Genomic DNA, 22,147 nt, shown 5'->3' on the forward strand with positions numbered 1-22,147 from the left:
CCGTCTCTCACTCACACGGCTCTCCAAAGTCCTGAACACAGTCCCCACCACACACTGACTGACAGTCATGAGCTAGGTGAATCATGATGCTATGATAAGGGGGTGAGTGAGGTCTTAGTGTGTGTGTGTGTGTACCGGCTGGCTGACGCACATTCCTGGGCACCAGAGAGGGGACCCCATTAGTAGCAAAGCACCAGACAGATTCAGCCCACTGATCACAGACACACACTGGGGCTCTGTGGCGAGAAACACAGGACACACACGGCTCCCTGTCTGACAGACGCTCTCCCCGCTCACATAAATTACACACACACGACATTGTGCCTGTCCCACCCCGCTGTTCACGACACTGGGGCTCTATGAGCATCACTGGATGGGATGAAGGCACATGATACAATGACGCACACGCAATACATACAGTGGCTGCCTGCGTCTCAGCCAAAGCCCACTGGGCGTAACATTAGTTTCCCAATACAGACACTGGACCTCACAGACAGCAGAGTCCCTCTATCCCTCCACCCACCCTCTTCTCCATCCCCGCCGTCTTTCCTTTCTCTGCTCTGGAAGCTCACCCCAGTCAGAGCGTTCACTTCACCCACTTCAAATCAACACAGAGCCAGAGAATTCCAGGGGATTTCTGGGAAAACTCAGTTGTTGGCTTCCTCCTACACACAGTCCACAGACTCCCATGAGGATAAGCAAACACACACACTCCAACAAGCAAAAATAAAATAAATACATGTCCACAGAGACAAGCCAACACCCACACAAACAGGAGCAGATCCACACACACATCCCAGTGGCAGACAGACATTCATGAGGACTTCATAACAGTGAGTCAAGTGTGCTAACACAACAGCTGCTGCTAGGTTAATTCATACTTCATCTCAATTCCAACAATCTAAACATCACTTGTTGGCAGTGCTCAAAATGTGCATCTATTTAGTCACATCTTATATCAATTCCAGAAAAATAACTCTAGAAATCACACACCTCTATGGAGGACAACTAGCTTTCCCATCTCTACATTTCTCTCCACCAAAAAAATTGCATTTGTCAAGGGTATCTACCTTCCTTGTTGTTTCACAGTAAATTGAAAGCATCCCGATCACAAGCATCTGGGGTTTCCCCTGATTGATTCAGGACGTGACCTCAAATAAATCCACATATTTCTCAATATATATCATGGGAGCATATTGATGCATGGCATGTCACCCCATATATGGCTCTACTTCCCCAGCTTGTTTATTGTGCCTTCGTGCTCATTTAGATGCTATAGACTGAAAAGTTCAAAGCCCTCATGTTTCATTCTGTTGCCCCATCTCTCCCTCTTTCTCCTTCTGTAAAAGGCAGAATTTCATTATTCTGATGGTCATGCCTTGGCATATAAATAAATCAGAGACACCCCCCCCTCGCTAACACACCCACAGACCTAGGCCTACTCAAAAACATGCATACGTAAGTGCACAAAACATGCAGAAACATTAAGGCGCACACAGGCGTTCACACAAATACATCTTGCACACAGACACGTGTAAACGCATGAAGGCGCGTCACATCTTCAAAAACGGGTCTTTAGCCGAGGCTTTCAGCTCCTACTGTACACCGGCAGCCATTTCTTTAACACTACCACCTTTCAAGGAGAGCTTTCAACATTCGTTCTACTTTCCCAGCACTAAGCTTGAAAGCCCACTTTCAACTGTCTAAAAGCATTTTTCAGGCACTGAAAATACTTTTAAACGGGTGCTTTGAACAGGCTTCGAGATTCTCAGAGCTAGACAATTGCGGTTCCAATCCGTGATATTCAACAGCACCAAAATGGTAAATGTGAACAGTTCGGTTAAATGCGTTTTGGATAACAAATAGGCTGCTTTGAACAAGGCCTTAACTCAGGAAAAGACCAACATAAGCCACTGGGGCAAAAAATATTCGTAACAGTCATCTGATGTGCGCAGTGGTATGAAAACTACAGGTTTAACAAACCTTACAACTTCAAAGAAAGGTCAGTGTGTGAGTGTGTGGTGATAATCCCCAGGTCTTCCTCTGGTTTCAGACACCAAGGGTCTCGTCGAGCAAGAAACACAAACTTTACAGGAGCTTTTTTCCTTTCGGTTTCCACCCAGCAACAAGACAAAAACATTCCATGTTGTAATATCAGATATGACTCTGTAGGGGGGGGTTCAGATAAAAAGTCTGTTATGAGAACACTCTTTGCAGGTGTGTGTGTGTGTGTGTGTGTGTGTTAAACAATTCTCTCAAAGAGACCGTTTAAACTGAGACCAGAGATTCTCACCACATGTTCAGAAATATATTATATGAAGGAAGAATGGTTAGACTTCTATAATGAGAGGTCTTGGCATTGCCTGCAGGAAGGTTACCACAAGAGGGGGGATTTTTTTCCCCTGTAACGCACAGCGTTGAGATTGCCTGCTCAGTCCGATGATGCTGTGACACACCACCCCAGACCATGATGGCCCCTCCACATCGATCCCACTCGAGTACAGGCCTCGGCGTAACGCTCATTCCTTCGACGATAAACGCGAATCCGACCATCATCCCTGGTGAGACAAAACCGCGACTCATCAGCGAAGAGCACTTTTTGCCAGTCCTTTCTGCCCATTGGCTACGTTGTTGTCGGTGAAGTCTGGTGAGGACCTGCCTTACAAGCCCGCAGTCCAGCCTCTCTCAGCCTATTGCGGGCAGTCTGAGCGCTGAAGGAGGGATTTTGCGTTCGTGGTGCATCTCGGGCAGTTGTTGCCATCCTGTACCTGTCCCACAGGTGTGATGGTCGGATGCACCGATCCTGTGCAGGTGTTGTTACACGTGGTCTGCCACTGCGAGGACGATCAGCTGTTCGTCCTGTCTTCGATGTCTCACAGCACAGACATTGCAATTTATTGCCCTGGCCACATCTGCAGTCCTCATACCTCCTTGAAGCATAACTAAGGCACGTTCACACAGATGAGCAGGGACCCTGGGCATCTTTCTTCTGGTGTTTTTCAGTCAGTAGAAAGGCCTCTTTAGTGTCCTAGGTTTTCATAACTGTGACCTTAATTGCCTACAAGCATGGGAAACAGTGTTTAAACCCTTTACAATGAAGATCTGTGAAGTTATTTGGATTTGTATTAATTATCATCTTTGAAAGACAGGGTCCTTTTTTGCTGAGAATACACAGAAAGTATTCAGACCCCTTCACTTTTTCCATGTTGTTACGTTACAGCCTTATTCTAAAATGGATTTAATAAAAAAAAAAATTTCCTCAATCTACACACAATGATAAAGCGAACAGTTTTAGAAATGTTAGCAAATGTATTAAATAAAAACATACACCTTATTTACACAAGTATTCAGACCGTTTGCTATGAGACTTGAAAATGAGCTCAGGTGCATCCTGTTTCTATTAATCATCCTTGAGATGTTTCTACAACTTGGAGTCCACCTGTGGTAAATTCAATTGATTGATCTAGAAGAAAAAGAAACGCACACTTATTTAGGCGAGGTGCTGGCTGGCAGAGTAGAAAAGTTGAAAATAAAAGCCGCACACTCTAGGAGCTCAGATGCCAAAATGTAATTACCAACGTTTCGACAGCCAAGCGGTCTTCATCAGGGTGTAATCAAACACTGTGGAATGACTCGTTTATATTGTCATAAGACACAGGCGTCTGTAATCATGGCCAAGAGTGGCCTAATATCATTGGTTAATTACCAAATATTAAAGTGTCATACAAACAAATGGATAGCATATGATCAGAAATTAATTTTAGACTTACACAAGCTTACAAACAATTACAATGGCAAAGTCACAATAATCACAAGAATGGCTTCAGATCAAAGTCTACGTTGAGACCGAAGGGCGCAAAGTTCTTTAAGTTAAAGATCCAGGCAGCCTCTAGTTTTAACAATAAATTATCAAGGTCATTGCATTGATCACAGCCATTACTTGTAAATTTCCATCCAGTAGGGGCGCAAATAGACGTTGTTCAGGAATATCTTGGGGTGGTATATCAGAGTGTACCAATTGGTCTCAGATTTATACCCGATGAAGACAGCTTGTCTGTCGAATCGTTGGTAATTCAATTTTTGCATCTGAGCTCCTAGAGTGTGCGGCTCTTTAATTTTCAAATTCAATTGATTGGACATGATTTGTAAAAGGCACACACCTGTCTATATAATGTCACATAGCTGACAGTGCAAAAACAGGACAAAGGATTGTGTCGGGGCACAGATCTGGGGAAGGGTACCAAAACATTTCTGCAGCATTGAAGGTCCATGAACAGTGGCCTCCATTGTTAAATATAAGTTTGGAATCACCAAGACTTCCTAGATGGTCACTGACAGAGCTCCAGGTGGGAGAACCTCCCAGAAGGACAACCTTCTCTACAGCACTCCACCAAATCAGGCCTTTATGGTACAGTGGCCAGACGGAAGTCACTCCTCAGCAAAAAGGCACAAGACAGCCCACTTGGAGTTTGCCAAAAGGCACCTAAAGAATTCAGACCATTAGGAACAAGATTCTCTGGTCTGATGAAACCAAGATTGAACTATTTGGCTTGGATGTCAAGCGTCACATGTGGAGGAAACCTGGCACCATCCCTATGTTTTTCAGAGGCAGGGACTGGGAGACTAGGCAGGATCGAGGGAAAGTTGAACAGAGCAAAGTACAGAGATCCTTGATGAGAACCTGCTAAGGATCTGACTGGGGTGAAGGTTCACCTTCCAACAGGACAATGACCCTAAGCACACAGCTAAGACAACGCAGGAGTGGCTTCAGGACAAGTCTCAATGTCCTTGAGTAGGCCAGCCCGAGCCCGGACTTGAACCCATTCGAACATCTCTCGAAAGACCTGAAAATCGCTATGCAGCGACACTCCTCATCCAACCTGACAGAGCTGGAGAGGATCTGCAGAGAAAAATGGGAGAAACTCCCCAGATACTGGTGTGCCAAGCTTGTAGCGTCATACCCAAGAAGACGCGAGGCTGTAATCGCTGCCAAAAGGTGCTTCAACAAAGTACTGAGTAAAGGGCTGAATACTTAAATGTGATAAGTTTGTTTTTTTATAAATTTGCAAACATTACTAAAAACTAGTTTTTGCTTTGTCATTATGGGGTAGATGCTGAGGATTTGTATTTTTTATTTAATCCATTTTAGAATAAGCCTAAAGTAAAAAATGTCGTCAAGGGATGTGAATACTTTCCGAATGCACTGTTATACTGTGTGTGCAAGGGAAACAGCCGGGCATTCGAGGCCGTTTCGGCCATAACATGGACTCTTAACAATGTGATTCAACTCGGTTACTCCTTGCTGAAACAAGCAAATCCGTCTTCGGCTGCCATGGCAACATCCCGCATAGAACGGGCTTGGAACTTCTAATTCTGTCAATTTGACTGGTAAACGCTTGGGTACACTCGCAAAGGATGCCTGGTATTTCCATTCAATTCCCACGTTAAAGCAGAATTCAAATGATTTTAACTGGATGTGGCTGATAACTTACTTCCTGCTTTTCTCCTATGGGTACACTTGCAATGACCGCTAGTCCACCCACTATGCCATCATTGACTTGAATGGGGGTGCTCATTATTTTTTTCTATGGCAGCACATAGTCAGGAGCGGAGGAGAAAAATGTGCTACCGTCACCCAAAAGTCCATGACCATCACAGCCCTAGATATAAGACCACCACAGAAGTCGTCACGTGTTTTTAATCCTTTGTAATTGATATACTGCTTCTATACTATCATACAATGTGTTATATCTCAAAGTGGTACGGCTGTATGTGTTATCAAATTAAACGTGACATATCAACAGTGCAGTAAACAAAGAACCCTGTTCATTGCGAAGTTAAATGACTTCAATGTCCACACTCCCTCTTTATGGGTAGATAATGACAACAAGATACTGTAGGCAGATATGGTTCTGTTTGGCGTCTGTATCTGCCCTCTGATGTTCTGAACAGTAATTGTAGCTATTCCAGGAAAGCATCCTATAATGACGCAATGCAAAGTTCCACCCACCCTTCAAAGCAGGCTTCCCAAACTTATTTGGCCCACATGGTCTGAGAAAAAAAAAATGTTTTGTCCCAAGTCTCTTTTTGGACATATAAAAAAAAGAAAGTCTGAAAAGACCAGCAGATCAGCTCCAAGTGACTTAAATTTTGGAAAGCTGTTCCAAAAGTACTCGCACGCATAACTAAGTGATATATAGATATATATAAGCAAGGTTTGTCCAATATTGCATCTGTTTGGGTGGCCTAGTGGTTAGTGTGTTGGACTAGTAACTGAAAGGTTGCAAGTTCAAATCCCCGAGCTGACAAGGTACAAATCTGTAGTTCTGCCCCTGAACAGGCAGAACAAATTCTTATTTTCAATGACAGCCTAGGAATAGTGGGTTACACTGTTCCTAGGCCATCATTGAAAATAAGAATTTGTTCTTAACTGACTTGCCTAGTTAAATAAAAGGTAAAATAAAATACAAATGATTTGTAAATATGTTTCCGGGTCCCTGACCATCCACTCAAGAAATTGGCCAGGGGCTGAAACTAGTTGATGATCCCAGCTTTAAAGACCTCCTTTCCTCATCTGCTCTCCTTCGTGATCACTTTGGTTGAAAGGACCTCATACCATGCTGCTTCTAATATCCTGGCAAATCAGCGGCAATGAGCATTTTTCTATATCATTGTATTACCATCTTATACAATGACGCATTGCAAAAAACCTCTACTTATTAGTTCCTGTGAGAGATAGCAGAGGGGGAAAAAAAGGAGGAGGACACTTACGATCCAGTCCGTTGGCGTATCTCATGCTGATCTCACAGTGGCCCCACACGGCACTGACGATCGGGTACAGCTTCTTCCCCTTCAGGCCTCTGAAGGCCACACCGAGGTACTGTCCGTCCACCATGAAACTCAACGTGCCCTCGTCCATATCCAACACCACTAGAAGAGCGTCCGGCAATACGAAAGCTTCCTCAGGCTCTAAGAAACACGGATACGAAGGTAGGGAAACCTGGGCCCGGTTCTTACTGTCGTGGTACAGTCGGTTCCTGCCCAAGTCCCACCCCCAGGACTCAGAGTCACTGCCTACTAGTGCCGTGTAGCCGACCGAGTGTAAGGGGGCATCGGACGTGGCTACTCCCACCACAGCGTGTGTCCCTCGTTGTCTCGCCGGCCAGTGGATCCGCCAGACGTGGAGCCCCCGCGTATAGCCCACTCTGCCGCGGATGCAGTCGGTGCTCTGCGCTACAGGATGGCGGTGAAAGGTCAGTTTATCCTCCTCCTTGATAAAAACATTGAGCGAGCGGTCCTCCGGGTTCCAGGCATGGCGGAGCTGGAGGTCAGGGGGCGCGGGGGGCATGTCCAGCAGCAGGTCCAGCCGCGGCGGCTTGTAGAAGTCAGGGCCCCGCAGCTCGGGGTGGAGGTGCCGGTGGTGGGTCGACGGGCGGAAGGAGGGCGAGCCACCCTCGCCACGACTGTCCACTGACTTGACGCCGCCAGAGATCTTCTGACCCATGGTGTCGGCGAGAAAGGGGGAGAGGGGCAGGGAGGAAGGTGTTAGTTTGGGTCGGTTTCGGTCCTCTGTCGCCCCGGCGTTACTTCATTAAAGCAGATTTTTTGGTGCAGTAACCAGGGGAACCACAGGGAGCAGTGATGACGCACTCCTGTCAGTGGCCGACTCCACAACGCCGCTTTCAAAAGGGGGCCGCCAACAACACTCCTGAGAGGAGAAAACAGAGAGAGAGGAATGTGAGTGCATGTAAGGGTACGTTACAGCTTATGACTGCTCCGTTCTGGCCCAAATCGCTGACTCCTTACAAAACACACTAAAAAAAAAAGTTCTAGAGACCAGAGATAGAACAAGAGCTATAACAAAACACAAAAGTGAGATACTTCCCCTAGAGTAGAACTGCGAGGACACTAATGCTCCTTTAGATAATACATTTTCAATATCCACCTTTTAGAAAAGCAGCCGAGTCGGCAAAAAAAAACATTTTCTTTTAAATATATTGCTCTATCAGAGTTTCCAAACCCCCCACCCAAAAAAAAGAACAAAAAGAAAGTTTAAACAAAATCCCTCCTTGCCGCAGCGTCATTGAGCCATGGTGATGTGAAAAAGAACGCTCTGTGAACTAGATAATGGAAGATTGGCTGATAAGCTAAAAATACTAGGGCCCTATGTAACAATAGCAGGCAGTTCCTGTTTGGGACACACTTCCTGTTCAGCTGAAATGACACATCATTCTCTTCCAGGAATGAGGGATAGCTATTCCTGAACACAGGGAAAGGGACACTCATACCAGACTGACACACCGCTTGGGGGTAGACACACACGTCAGCTGTGTGTGTGTGTGTGTGTAATATTATATAGTACTGTACACACAGATGATGAAATACAGGTCTACTGTTGCTATCATCTGTGTGTACAGTACTATATAATATTACACACACACACACACACTCAGAGTGAGGTCAGCAACTGCCTGAGAGAGAAGTCTGTCAGTGTAAGTTAACAGGAAGGGGGGTGACCAGACGGCCACACAGCTGTGAGTCCTGCCCCCCCCCCCCCCGGTCTTCCTCCCATTAAATGAGAAGAGGAATGAGGTCATGAGAGTTGGCAGTGTGTGTGTGGCACCAGAGTTCAGTTCCCAGTAGGGAGTGTGTGTCTGTCGGTGTGTCCAATTAACTGTTCCGAGTGTGTCATAAGTGGGCAGGTGGGTTAGGGCTTGGTTCTTATGGAAGTTTCTGGGAGAATGTCATTAGCTACTCAGTAACTGTAGCCAAACTGTAGTCGTGTGTGTGTGTGTGTGTGTGTGTGTGTAGTTCTGTACAAGTGTCTTTCTCCGTATTGAGTCTATGGCTGCTTTTACACAGGTAGCCCAATACTGATATTTTCCCAAATAATTGGCAAAACAGCTGATCTGACTGGTCAAAAGCCAAATTAGTGGGGGATAAAAATACAGAATTGGCCTGCCTGCGTTTCCCCTTTGTGCTATTGTATGTGTGTGTCCCTTTGTGTTAGTGTGTGTGTGTGTGTGTGTGTGTACACACTAGAAGTCGACCGATTATGATTTTTCAACGCCGATACCAATTATTAGAGGACCAAAAGAGCTGATACCGATTACAAAATGGGCCAATTATTTTATTTGTAATAATGACAATAACAATACTGAATGAACACTTATTTTAACTTAATATAATACATCAATAAAATAAAATTTAGCCTCAAGTAAATAATGAAACTTTTTCAATTTGGTTTAAATAATGCAAAAACAGTGTTGGAAAATTAAAAGTGCAATATTTGCCATGTAAGAAAGATAACGTTTAAGTTCCTGGCTCGGAACATGAGAACATATGAAAGCTGGTGGTTCCTTTTTACATGAGTCTTCAATATTCCCAGGTAAGAAGTTTTAGGTTGTAGTTATTATAGGACTATTTCCCTCTATACCATTTGTATTTCATTAACCTTTCACTATTTAATGTTCTTATAGGCACTTTAGTATTGCCAGTGTAACAGCACAGCTTCCGTCCCTCTCCTCGCTCCTCCCTGGGCTCGAACCAGGAACACAACGACAACAGCCACCCTCAAAGCAGCTTTATCCATGCAGAGCAAGGGGAACAACCACTCCAAAGCTCAGAGCGAGTGACGTTTGAAACGCTATTAGCGCGCGCTAACTAGCTAGCCATTTCACTTCGGTTACACCAGCCTCATCTCGGGAGTTGATATGCTTGAAGTCATAAACAGTGCAATGCTTGACACACAACGAAGAGCTGCTGGCAAAACGCACGAAAGTGCTGTTTGAATGAACTTTTAAGCACCTGCTTCTGCTTACCACCGCTCAGCCAGATTCTTAGATACTTGTATGATCAGCCAGATTATATGCAACGCAGGACACGCTTGATAATATCTAGTAATATCATAAACCATGTGTAGTTAACTAGTGATTGATTTTTTATAAAATAAGTTTAATGCTAGCTAACAACTTACCTTGGCTTACTACATTCACGTAACAGGCAGTCTCCTTGTGGAGTGCACAAGGACTAGTTAACTGTAAGGTTGCAAGATTGGATCCCCTGAGCTGGCAAGGTGAAAATATATGTTGTTCGGCCCCTGAAGGAGGAAGTTAACCCACCGTTCCTAGGCAGTCATTGAAAATAAGAACTTGTTCTTAACTGACTTGCCTAGTTAAATAAAGATTAAATCAAGGTGTACATTTTTTTGTTGGCAAAATAGGTGTCCAAAAATACCGATTTCCGGTTGTTATGACAACTTGAAATCGGCCCTAATTAAAAATCGGCCATTCCGATTAAATCGGTCGACCTCGAGTCTACACAGCATGTCCATTCCTCCCATTTCCCCCAGATGGCTCCTCTACATCGAGCTCAGCTGGCCTAGACCCAGTCTGGGAGGGCATGTGGGTGGTAACCTATGCATTACAGCTTCTTCAAGGGGGTGCTTGACCTCTGACCTGCAAAACCACATCACCCCTCTGAAGGGGGCTAGACCCAGAGGTTGCAGTGAAGAGCTGCAACATACCAGCTGTTTACATTTAGATCCTACCATCCCGTTTGAGTTACACTGCTCTCCCTCTCATTCTCACCCATCTCTGGCACACTCCCTCGCTCCCCCCAGCCTTCTGACGACTTATTTAGGAGAGTCTGCTCTTCTCTGTCATCATCCCTTGCTTTAGCTGGGCTAGACAGGTATGGCAGTTAGGGGAGCAGAAAGGCCAGCATATAGGATGGGAAAGACCTAAATAATTTTCTTTCTTGAGGGAGACAGAAAAGCATGATGAAATGGAGGTATGGAGAGAAAGCCAGAGAGCACGCACAAGAGCGAACACAAGACAGAGCGAGAACGAGAGCGAAGCCACAGACCGACAGAAAAAGTCACTGAAAAAGACAGAACCAAACAAAGGGATGTGTAACATGGGTGGGGGTGACTTGGCCACCTTCCCTCTAACAACGCTTAAAAAAAAAAAAAAAAAAATTAAGTTGCATAATGAGTGTATAAAATCATTGCTCGGTCCCTTCTGCCTCAGAGCCATGCTTTCATGCATATCCAAAATGCTCTGACTGGGGAGACGGGCTTTGATGTGACACACACACGCAATCTCACTCTCAGACACAGCTCCTTCACACGGACATTATTTTGTCACAGTAAGAGTCATTACCTCAGAACAGCTACACAAACACATGGAGGACTTCTAGGGAAAACTCATAAGAATGTTTGGGAAATTACCAAAAAGATCACGGTCTGTCAGCTTCACAGGAGGAATAACCCAGACCAGCCTGTTAACGGGAATCCAAAAAAGTGTGTGTTTAAACAGACACATACCTAGCAACCCTGGTTCCAATTAGTGGTGTGTGTGTTGCTATGAAGTGTGAACTGCAGTGGAGAGTAAAGCCTTTACAAACTATTCGACAACAACCGTTAGCGTCTACATAATTGAGATGAATTTCTAGTGAGGATATGCCAGCGGTAGGTAGATTGTACGCAGTATGTTATTATTTAGAGTATGTCAAAATAGACAGAATTCCACAGAATGATTAATCTTTAAGAGATAAGGAAGGATACTCCACACTGCTAACGGGGGCCATTGATGCTATTAAGCCAAGGAGAAAACTGCGGGAGAGCTTTCAATCTATCCATTTTTTTCCATCCTTCTCCCTCCAACTTTCCCTGTCAGTTTATTTAGCCACTCTCCCTGCAGTCATCCCTCCAAAATACTACATACGGCCAGCGATACTCAGGCGGAACACTGTCCGGATCCAGAACGGACTCAATACGTGGGGTAACAGCTTTCTTTTAAAGAACCCAGTAGAATGCACAAGGTGCCATTTTGCAATCAACTATTTAACTAGGCAAGTCAGTTAAGAACAAATTCTTATTTACAAATGATGGCCTATCAAAAAAGGCCTCTTTCAGGGACAGAGGCCTGGCATTAAAAATAAATAAAGGACAACACACATCACAACACTACATAAAGAGAGACCTAACATAGGTAGTCAGTAACACATAACACAGCATGGTAGCAACACAACATGGTGCAAACATTATTGGGCACAGACAACAGCACAAAGGGCAAGAAGGTAGAGACAACAATACATCACATAAAGCAGCCACAACTGTCAGTAAGAGTGTCCATGATTGAGTCTTTGAATGAAGAGATTGAGATAAAACTGTCCAGTTTTGAGTGTTTGTTGCAGCTCGTTCCAGTCGCTAGCTGCAGCGAACTGAAAAGACGAGACCCAGTATTGTGTATGCGTCGGGGACCTTTAACAGAATGTGACTGGCAGAACGGGTGTTGTATGTGGAGGATGAGAGCTGCAGTAGATATCTCAGGGGGGAGTGAGGCCTAAGAGGGTTTTATAAATAAGCATCAACTAGTGGGTCTTGCGATGGGTATACAGAGATGACCAGTTTACAGAGTATAGAGTGCAGTGATGTGTCCTATAAGGAGCATTGGTGGCAAATCTGATGGACGAATGGTAAAGAACATCTAGCCGCTCGAGAGCACCCTTACCTGCTGATCTATAAATTACGTCTCTAATCTAGCATGGGTAGGATGGTCATCTGAACCAGGGTTAATTTGACAGCTGGGGTGAAAGAGCAGCGATTACAAGGAAACCACAAGTCTAGATTTAATTTCAGCCTGCAGCTTTGATATATGCTGAGAAGGACAGTGCACCGTCTAGCTATAATCCCAAGTACTTGTACGAGGTGATTACCTCAAGCTCTAAACCCTCAGAGATAGTAATAACACCTGTGGGAAGAAGGGCATTCTTCTTACCAAACCACATGACCTTTGTTTTGAAGGTGTTCAGAACAAGGTTAAGGGCAGAGAAAGCTTGTTGGACACTAAGAAAGCTTTGTTGTAGAGCGTTTAACAAAAAAAAAAATCTAGGGAGGGGCCAGCTGAGTATTAGACCATCTCCATTGCTTGGAAGGCAGCCACAGTTGGTTCTTTAAATAAAGGAGGAGATCAAGCTGATCCTAACTGTTAAAGGCCTATTTCTATTTTGCCATGTTTATCAAAAGTGTTGGAAAAACTTGTCAATAATCAACTGACTGGCTTCTTGAGGTCTATAGTATTCTCTCGGGTACGCAATCTGGTTTCCACTCAAGTTATGGATGTGTCACTGCAACCTTAAAGGTCCTTAATTATGTCACCATTGCCCTTGATTCGAACCTCCCCAGAAAGGCGAGACATGTTAAAAGGTTGGAGAAAGGCTGGCGATGGTACAGGCAGCAACCTTAAAGAAGTTTAAGGAGCTCCTTTAGCACCTCGTCCAAGTGACCGCCTGCAGGGAGAAACTTTGTAGCGGGGCAGGGGGGAGAAAAAAAAATATAAAAAAAAGAGGGAGAAGCGTCGGGGATAGTCACATTGGAAGGGGTGGGAGATGAGGAAATGTTGGACGGGCAGGGAGGCATGGCTGAGTCAAATAGGAATCCTGACTTAATGAAGTGGTGATTGAAGTGCTCAGCCATGTGCTTCTTGTCAGTAACAACCACAACATTAAGGGACACTGGCAGCTGTGAGGGTTTATTCTCCAGGTCTTTAACCGTTTCCCAGAACTTCTTGGGGTTAGACCCACAGAGCGAGCACTGCTCCTTAAAGTAACCAACTTTGGCCTTCCGGATAGCCAGTGCACTTATTTCTCATTTGCCTGAACTAGAGCAAGTCAGCCTGAGTACATGTCCAAGTGTCTTCGACAGAGGGGTTGATTCTATACCATTTATGTTTTAACTAGACCATGTCAGCTAACATTCTTTAGCATGGTAGTTAAGTTAACATATCTAAACCTTGTAGTTATCATGGACAGATTATGTGCCCATTGGCCTAGACCTACTGGGGTCCCCATTGATTTGGTTGCAATGTTTGAGCCACTCATATGAACAGAGGAGACATCGCAAAATAAATGTGAATATAACCATATATATATATTACACATACATACACACTTATTTTGCGATGTCTCCTCTGTTCATATGAGTGGCTCAAACATTGCAACCAAATCAATGGGGACCCCAATATATATATATATATATATATATATACACACACACACACACACACACACACACACATATACACACCACACACACACACACACACAATGTTACTTGCAGGAAATAAGTTCTAAAACTGCTTAATATAGGCTCCGCCAACAAGAGGGGCGTGAACAAAACAATGATGTGAACATACACTAGATGTCTGACAGGGTCGCTGTATTGAAGCCAACACGGTTACCCTGGCACTCCCCCACCTTGTAAAAAATATTTTGGAAGCTAAAGAAATGCATTTATTAATGTCTACACACGTTTTTGACCAGTATATATATATTCTATTACAGATGCCTTAAATCCATAGATTTAAATTATGTTTACTGAACATAATAACCATGCATGGGTCACGAGATGGTTTCTTTCTACGATGTCAATTATCATCTGGAACTTTGCCACATAGGAAATGTGTGACCAAACAGTCTCAAATAATATTTGAGTACCACTGACATACGCCCACCCCTTTCTCCATGCCTTTGTTTCTTCATCCCGCTCTCTGTAGCAACAATAAAATCATCAGCGAAGGGTAAAACAGCACTTACACCCTATTAGTGGGTACCAATTATATCATGCTGCCGACAAAACGGCCCAAGCAATTTGCATTGCTGCAATCAATGAATGCTTGATAGGCAGAGATGTCTTCAGGAACACACACACACACAGCACTGATATGCCATGTGTTTTGGACGACTAGCCTTCATAGGCATTTTAAGTCATTGAGCTCTTGGTTTAAAAAAATTGCACCAATATATCAGTTTGAATTCACACTGAACAAACATAAAATGCAACAATTTCAAAGATTATACTGAGTTAGAGTTCATAAGGAAATCAGTCAATTGAAGTAAATAAATTAAGCCCTAATCTATGGATTTCACATGACTGGGAATACAGAACACATTAAAAAAAAGGTTGGGCGTGGATTAGAAAACCAGTCAGTGTGTGGTGTGACCCCCATTTCCCTCATGCAGCACAACATCTCATTCTCAGAGTTGATCAGGCTGGTGATTGTGGCCTGTGGAATGTTGTCCCATTCCTCTTCAATTTCTGTGCGAAGTTTCTGGATATTGGCGGGAACTGGAACACGCGGTCGTACACGTCGATCCAGAGTATCCCAAACATGCTCAATGCGTGACATGTCTGGTGAGTATGCAGGCCATGGAAGAACTGGGACATTTTCAGCTTCCAGGAATTGTGTACAGATCCTTGCGACATGGGGCCAGGCATTATCATACTGAAACATGAGGCGATGGCGGCAGACGCACCGGCAGTCATGACCGCAGTAAAATTTTCACGTGACCATTGAGACATGGTAATGTCATTTTATGCACTCTGGACATGCTTGGTAGTACCCATCTCACTAGTGAGCATCAAGTCCTAATGGCCTGGTACACTCAGGGCTCTATTGTCCCTTTAACCACTGACAGCAATGCAAATGCATTGATGTCGAAAATCACATCAAGTCACTGTGATGATCAATTTGAAGAAAGAAGTTCAACAGCAGGTTGAAACAGTGGTAGTCATTTCAAAGCCTAACACAAAACCGGGCAGTGCTTTCTGATGATTAATTCAAAACATCCATACGCATATTAGAGTTTATGAATACACCCTACGGTATAGGCTTTTGAGTCCAAAGCCTGAAAAAAAACCTGAATTAAAACGATGATTGTGCCTTATACAATACTTAGCCTACTGTATGCGTAAGTAAAAGTACATTTTTGATAAGGTTGAGTAGTGGTTGACAGTGTATATGCTGATCCACAGACGTTCAAAACAAACATTACAATAATAATAATAATAATAATAATAATAATGAATGGCGGGGGTAATTTGTTCTGTTCTCCAAATAGCATTTTAGAGTAAACCCTAACCCGCCCCGCCATATCCTAGGTTTAGCTGAATGGATGCCAGTGGTATAAACTCATAGAAGGGCACTTAACACACACACAGTTGCATGCTAGCGTTGCGGAGACACGCACAGCATACCAACCCAAAATGTAGATGGAACACGACTTCCAAACAGCTGTCTTCTCCCAAGCATAATGTTAGTCACTGCTCAAGGACTTTCCTCCGGACCCCCCCCCCCACAAACAATAGGGATTTGAACACACAGTATGGGCCAGAGGAACCCACCACAACCTCTGCTACTCTCTAAATCACCTTATCTAAGAAAGGCAGAGCGAGAGACGCACAAACATAATGGCAGACAGAGAGAAAGAAAGCAATAACAAGCCAAGCAAGAGGTCAGCAGCTGACAAAACAAGAGAGATGAAGTCAGAATGAAGCCCAGCTATCTAACCATCCCAGCAGCACAGCTCAGATTTACCCCCTCCCCTCTCACCTAAACATGGTAGGACAACAGAAACCTATAACTGTGGCACAAACCATTATTAGATGAATGCGGGGGTATATATATATATAGAAGTCAGAGGTATAGAAAATGTCAGGTTTTAGAATAGATAGAATTCAGGAGTAGATATGCTTTTAAGTGTCAGTAAGGGGAGGGAAATCCGAGGACGGTATATGGGAGAATTCCCGACACACACGGAGCGGAGGAGGGAAGAGTATCCTGTACAGCTGGGGCCTCTGGTCCATTAGGGAAATTAAAGACGACAGGAAAAGACCGGACAGGGAAGAGAGGAAACACGCAGCGTCTGGGAGACATCTGGTCAGCCATAAGAGATGCAGGATGCCACACACACACAGAAGAATAAACTCTTAGATAAGGAGTACATAGTCAAATACGCAGTACAGAGTGCATCACGAGGTGTCGGCATCACTCATCCACGCACACAAAAACGTAACTTTCACAAAAGCCATCCACCTCGCTACCATGCGCTCTCTAACAGTCTTAAACAGGCCGCTTACAGTAAGTAGTAACAGCAGTGTAGCTCTTCTGTGAAACTCCGCGTCTCATGTTCCACCTCAAAGCCGATTAAAAAAAAACTAATCAAGAGAAGAGCGGTGATAAAAGCTCTCCCTCTCTCCGTTGTGGAAAGAACAGAGAACACAAGCCAGTTGAGTCCTGCTGGGGGAAAAGACTCCCTCTCCCTAGAGGTGACCCACCCTCTCTTCCCTCCCTGCCTGGCAGAAGCTAAGCCGTCCGGCCGCTATCGCTACTGTTCCTGCCCTCGGCGACTCTTCTTGTGGCCGTGGCGTCCGCCGCCTGTCGCTATCGAGCACTCTTCTTCAGAGTTAGTTTCAGTTCAGCACAGAGAGTGAGCGAGAGCGAGCAAGAGACAGCAGGACAAGGATAAGAGGGAAGGCTGGCTGCCTCATGCTGAAAGCCAAACCCCTCTGATCTCATCAAGCAGGGTTATGACAGAGACTAGACAGACGGGCTGGGACACACACACACACACACACACACACACACACACACGCCCATTTCATTTCCCTCGACCCCATCTGAGCCCAACCAACATCCTCTGCCATACAGATACCGAGAGACACGCAGCAAACGCATAATACACACACACGGATAGAACACCACACTTCTACATTCATATAGTCTAAGCCTATATTAAAATATAGTACAAAATATACACTTACTCATATGGTATATACACACACTTTAGAAACGCAGGTACATATACAATCATGCCTTTATGCAGAATCTAAAACACACATTTAGACATACGTAATACAAACAGTTTTCATACACATACAGCAGCATTTAAACAGTTATTTATGTGCTCCATTCCAGACACACAGTTTGACAGCTTTTTCCTGCCATAGACAGACCATATAAAAACTTCAGCTTAAGACACAGCACACACACACCCCCCTCCGACACCAGCACAGACAGCGTGAGTGTTCCATCGTCATGAATGAGGCACAGAGTATCTGAGTGGACTTCCTATTTCCTGGGCCACGCGGACCACCGGGGAGCACTAACTGACACCACACCGGGCCTGAACCTCCACCTCTCTGCACCACACACGCACACACAGACTACTCAATCGCCCCCTTTCACCCTCCCAGTCCCACCTCAGCCCTACGGTGGAGCGTGGTAAAGGGGAAATGCGTAGCACTGTAAAAACACAAGCCCTCGCTGCGGATCAACTGAGTCAAATATACTTCTAACCCCATTTAACTTAACCCAACACACAACACACTAAAATTACTCACCGTTAGCCATTATAGCCACGGAGGCTAGCCCACGCAGGTAAAACGGCCGACAATGTAGGTAGTCACCGTAGGCTAAACATAATATACATTACCAACGCTTGTGTGTTTCAGATTTTTGTTTCAAAGAAAGAATTTGAAAGTAACTACGGTGTGTTCAAAGATAGGCGGGAAACGGTTTGGTTCAAAGTTGCCTATTAGATATGCACGACATGGCAACCCCTTCAAATGAGTGGATTTGGCTATTTCAGCCACACCAGTTGCTGACAGGTGTATAAAACTTCTTTTTTTGTTGTTTTTAAACGAGCACACAGCCATGCAATCTCCATTGACAAACAGTAGAATGGCCTGTACTGAAGCGCTCACTTTCAACATGGCACCGTCATAGGATGCCACCTTACCAACATCATATTTCTGCCCTACTAGAGCTGCCTGGTCAACTAAGTGCTGTTACTGTGACATAGAACCATCTAGGAGCACACAAGTGCAAAGAACAGGACCAGCGAGTGCTGAAGCACGTAAAAATCTGTCCCCGGTTGCAACACTCACTATCGAGTTCCAAACTGCCTCTAGAAGCAACGTCAGCACAATAACTGTTCATCTGGAGCTTCATGAAATGGGTTTCAATAGCCGAGCAGCCACTTCTCATCTCTGTGGTAATCTAAGTGAATTATGCAATACACCTCTGCCTGTAATATTTCATTTGTAAGGGTGTGGTCAAGTGTACCAGTCAGGTACTGGTGAGGACCCTCCTTTTGGGGGTGCTCTGCAGGAGTGTCTGCCCTATGATGGGATGTGTGAGGTTTTCATCCCAACATTGACTTACACTGAATTGGGGATTTTTTTATTTAACCTTTATTTAACTAGGCAAGTCAGTTAAGAACATTCTTATTTTCAATGACGGCCTAGGAACAGTGGGTTCAGGGGCAATGAGAGATTTGTACCTTGTCAGCTCAGGGATTTGACCTTGCAACCTTCCGGTTACTAGTCCAACGCTCTAACCACTAGGCTACCCTGCCATCCCATACGTGTGGATAGTGTGTGCATTTAAGGGGGGGGGGTGTAGAAATACTGAACCGTAATTATTTCAGTTGAAGGGAAATGACCACTGCTACATCCTGACAATGTTATTGAGGTTACTGCTTATGTGTGAGGAAAGTGTCTCGGGCATCATTTTAAGTGTCGAGACCAGAACAAGGGGAGGGACAAAGACGCTCCACAGGCACGTCGCGCTCCATTATTTTGCACACTCTGTTTCATTATGTTTCCTGATGCAATCAGGACACGCAGGTTGAAATAAAATAAAAATATTAAAACTCTGAACCAACTATATTAAATTTGGCGACAGGTCGAAACGCATGAAACATTTATGGCAATTTAGCTAGCTTGCTTGCTGTTGGTTGCTCATTTGTCCTGGGATATAAACATTGGGTTGCTATTTTACCTGAAATGCACAAGGTCCTCTACTCCGACAATTAATCCACAGATAAAAGGGTAAACTGAGTTAGTTTCTAGTAATCGCTCCTTCTCTGGACTTTACATGGCCGTTGGCAACCAATTTCAATGTGCATTACCACCAACTGGACTGGTGTGTGGGCCTCAGTTAATCTTTCAATCACTCACATGGGTATATGCTCCTAAAACCCATGAGGCGATGGGAGAGGCAGGACTTGCAGCGTGTCAAGCGTCCCAAACAAATAACCAAGTTCTATTTATGGCAATGCAGACACTCGTTGACGCGAGCGAGCAGTTTGGATGAAATTATTGAATAAGATTTACATTGCAACACTAGCCTGCCTAATGCAAGCGGTGTGTTCAGCATCTAAGGCAACATATGACAGAAGAGAAGCTGAATGTATTCAATTATAGACAAGCTGACTAACAAATAGCCTACCAAAATGTAAAAAATCCTGCACCCCCTACGGTATTTGGCTCTAGCCTACAGTGCATTTACTATATTAGCGGGTTAGTGTCGGGACTCAGATTTTCACATAGTCAGCCAGTTGCGGATGGATTATTAGCAATTGCAGGTGAACAAACAGCTGACCCACGCATCACGAGTGTGTGCGCGCTGGGATGAAGGGGTGAGTGTAGGGTGTGCTTCGTTACAGTGTGTGAGGGGGTTAATCTGCAGGACAAGCCCCCCCCCCATAGAAAGAATAGGGACCAGAGTACCCCCATATTGTCAGTAAACTGCTCAGAGGCCAGAGAGCAAAAGTGTGTGTGTGAACCATCTTCTGCCAACACACGTGTCATAGACCAAGCCTCCCAACATAAGGTCCAAGGGAGCGAGAAAGGGAGGCGGGGATGAATGGAGATAAGAAAAAAAATGCAGGGTACAAGAGCCCTAAGGATTCGGATAGAGGAGGATAGAGAGAAAGGACATGGAGAAAGGAGGGACGCTCATCTGGCAGTCGTCAAAGTGACCCCAGACAGATGGCAAACAAACAGAAAAGGTTCAGTTTAGAGAGGGTGATGGTGAAAGGGATGGGGAGGAGAGGGGGACAGAGGGAAGACACCCACTGCTCATCCGTCATCCTTCCTCCCATACGTGCGCACACACACACACACAATTTAAGTCTCTCTGTACTGTGAATAAAGGTTCCCCAACACCATGTAAGGGCACAGGACATCTCTCTACAGCAGGGTTCCCCAACTGGCAGCACGGACGTATAAAACCCAGAAAATCAGCTCCAAGTGATCCCATCCGCTCAAAAAAAATAATCCCACAGCTGGATCTACTTGAAAAGCAGCATGAGAATGGGTCATCTTGCGTATAGACTATAATCATTCAGGGCAGACTACTGAAGCATGCACACAGACAGCTAGAGTAGGTAAATAATAGTACTACTAAGGTTCACAACTGATACAGGTAAGTGGAGTAGGATGCTGAGACAGGAACAGAACGTTAGGTTTCCATCTTTCTCACACACACAGTCCATCTGTGTCAACATGCTTCTTGGGTCCCAGATAGCTGAAGGGACTAGAAATTGGATTTATGATTCGTATAGCACCTCCATCTCCAGCCATCTCCCAACGTCGGTCTCGATTCCGCTCTTTCCTTAACGCCCCCCCCGCCCGCATCTCCCCAAACATTGCCTTCCATTTTCCGGTAAACCCCAGTTCTTGTGATACAGACCGCACTCACCCAGACTGCGAGGGTCATAAGGGGGGTAAAAGGTCACAGTTAAATCTGATTGATGGCCTTCACCCCCCCCTCCTCTCCATGTCCCTCTCTCCCTTCTATCCTGGCATCTGCTGTCTGAGTGTCGCTCACGACCCCTTGTTGCCACGCGTCAAGTTTTCCCCAAACTATCCCACAGTGCCCCTGAAATCTCACACACGTTCAATTTCATTAGTTGAATGTCTACCATGCAATTGTTTTTTTCTCGCTTTCCATTGTTGTCAGGTTTAATTGTGAAATTGTAACACAGCATATTGTCACTGGCTATTGTGCCAAAGAGGGCTATAGCTACATATGACAGAGATCCAGACCACTATTCTCTTTACATTAGATTTTTTTTTTAAGGTACAAAAATTAAATCAATAAACAGGTCAATGCCTAATTCTTTGCAGAAAAATTGTTTTTGTTTAGTTTTTCCAGGTTTCGCTCTCAAAATTGCACTTTAATAGAAAAACAACATTGGACATTCTAAAGCCAGGTTGACAAAACCGTTTTCTGGTAAATGGAACGGTTGTCATCATTAACGACTGACAAACGTGCACACACAGAGGGGCATTTGCGTGCCGTTGCCTCTTGAGAAAGTTTAAGGAAAAGAACAAAATGCTTCAGGGATTGTCTTAACAATCTTAGACAAAGTAATACATTTTCTAATAAAGTTCAATACATTAAGTTGATTTCACAGATATTATAGGGCCCCATCTGGTGCATCCCCTCTTCCCTGTTGATCTTCCCCCTTTCTAAAATAAGGAAAACGGTGCATCCCTCACCTCACTCACTTATTC

The 22,147-nt window shown here is 44.6% G+C and overlaps 1 protein-coding gene across 6 annotated transcripts in view; it reads right to left on the reverse strand.

Moving 5' to 3' along the window:
* Positions 1–22,147, reverse strand: part of LOC135515933 (SPRY domain-containing SOCS box protein 4-like) — a 110,913-nt gene that overhangs the window by 44,967 nt on the left and 43,799 nt on the right. For 4 of the 6 annotated variants that reach the window (XM_064939819.1, XM_064939813.1, XM_064939828.1 and 1 more), the window contains one exon: positions 6,772–7,708. In XM_064939819.1, coding sequence (XP_064795891.1) covers positions 6,772–7,504 — 733 coding nt within the window. In that variant the 5' untranslated portion in view covers positions 7,505–7,708. Of the gene's footprint in view, positions 1–6,771; positions 7,709–7,945; positions 8,072–16,921; positions 17,320–22,147 lie in introns of those variants that run through there. The other 2 variants (XM_064939847.1, XM_064939854.1) reach the window with 2 other exon arrangements.

Source organism: Oncorhynchus masou, chromosome 3 (genome assembly GCF_036934945.1).
Source record: "Oncorhynchus masou masou isolate Uvic2021 chromosome 3, UVic_Omas_1.1, whole genome shotgun sequence".
NCBI classification, from domain to species: domain Eukaryota; kingdom Metazoa; phylum Chordata; class Actinopteri; order Salmoniformes; family Salmonidae; genus Oncorhynchus; species Oncorhynchus masou.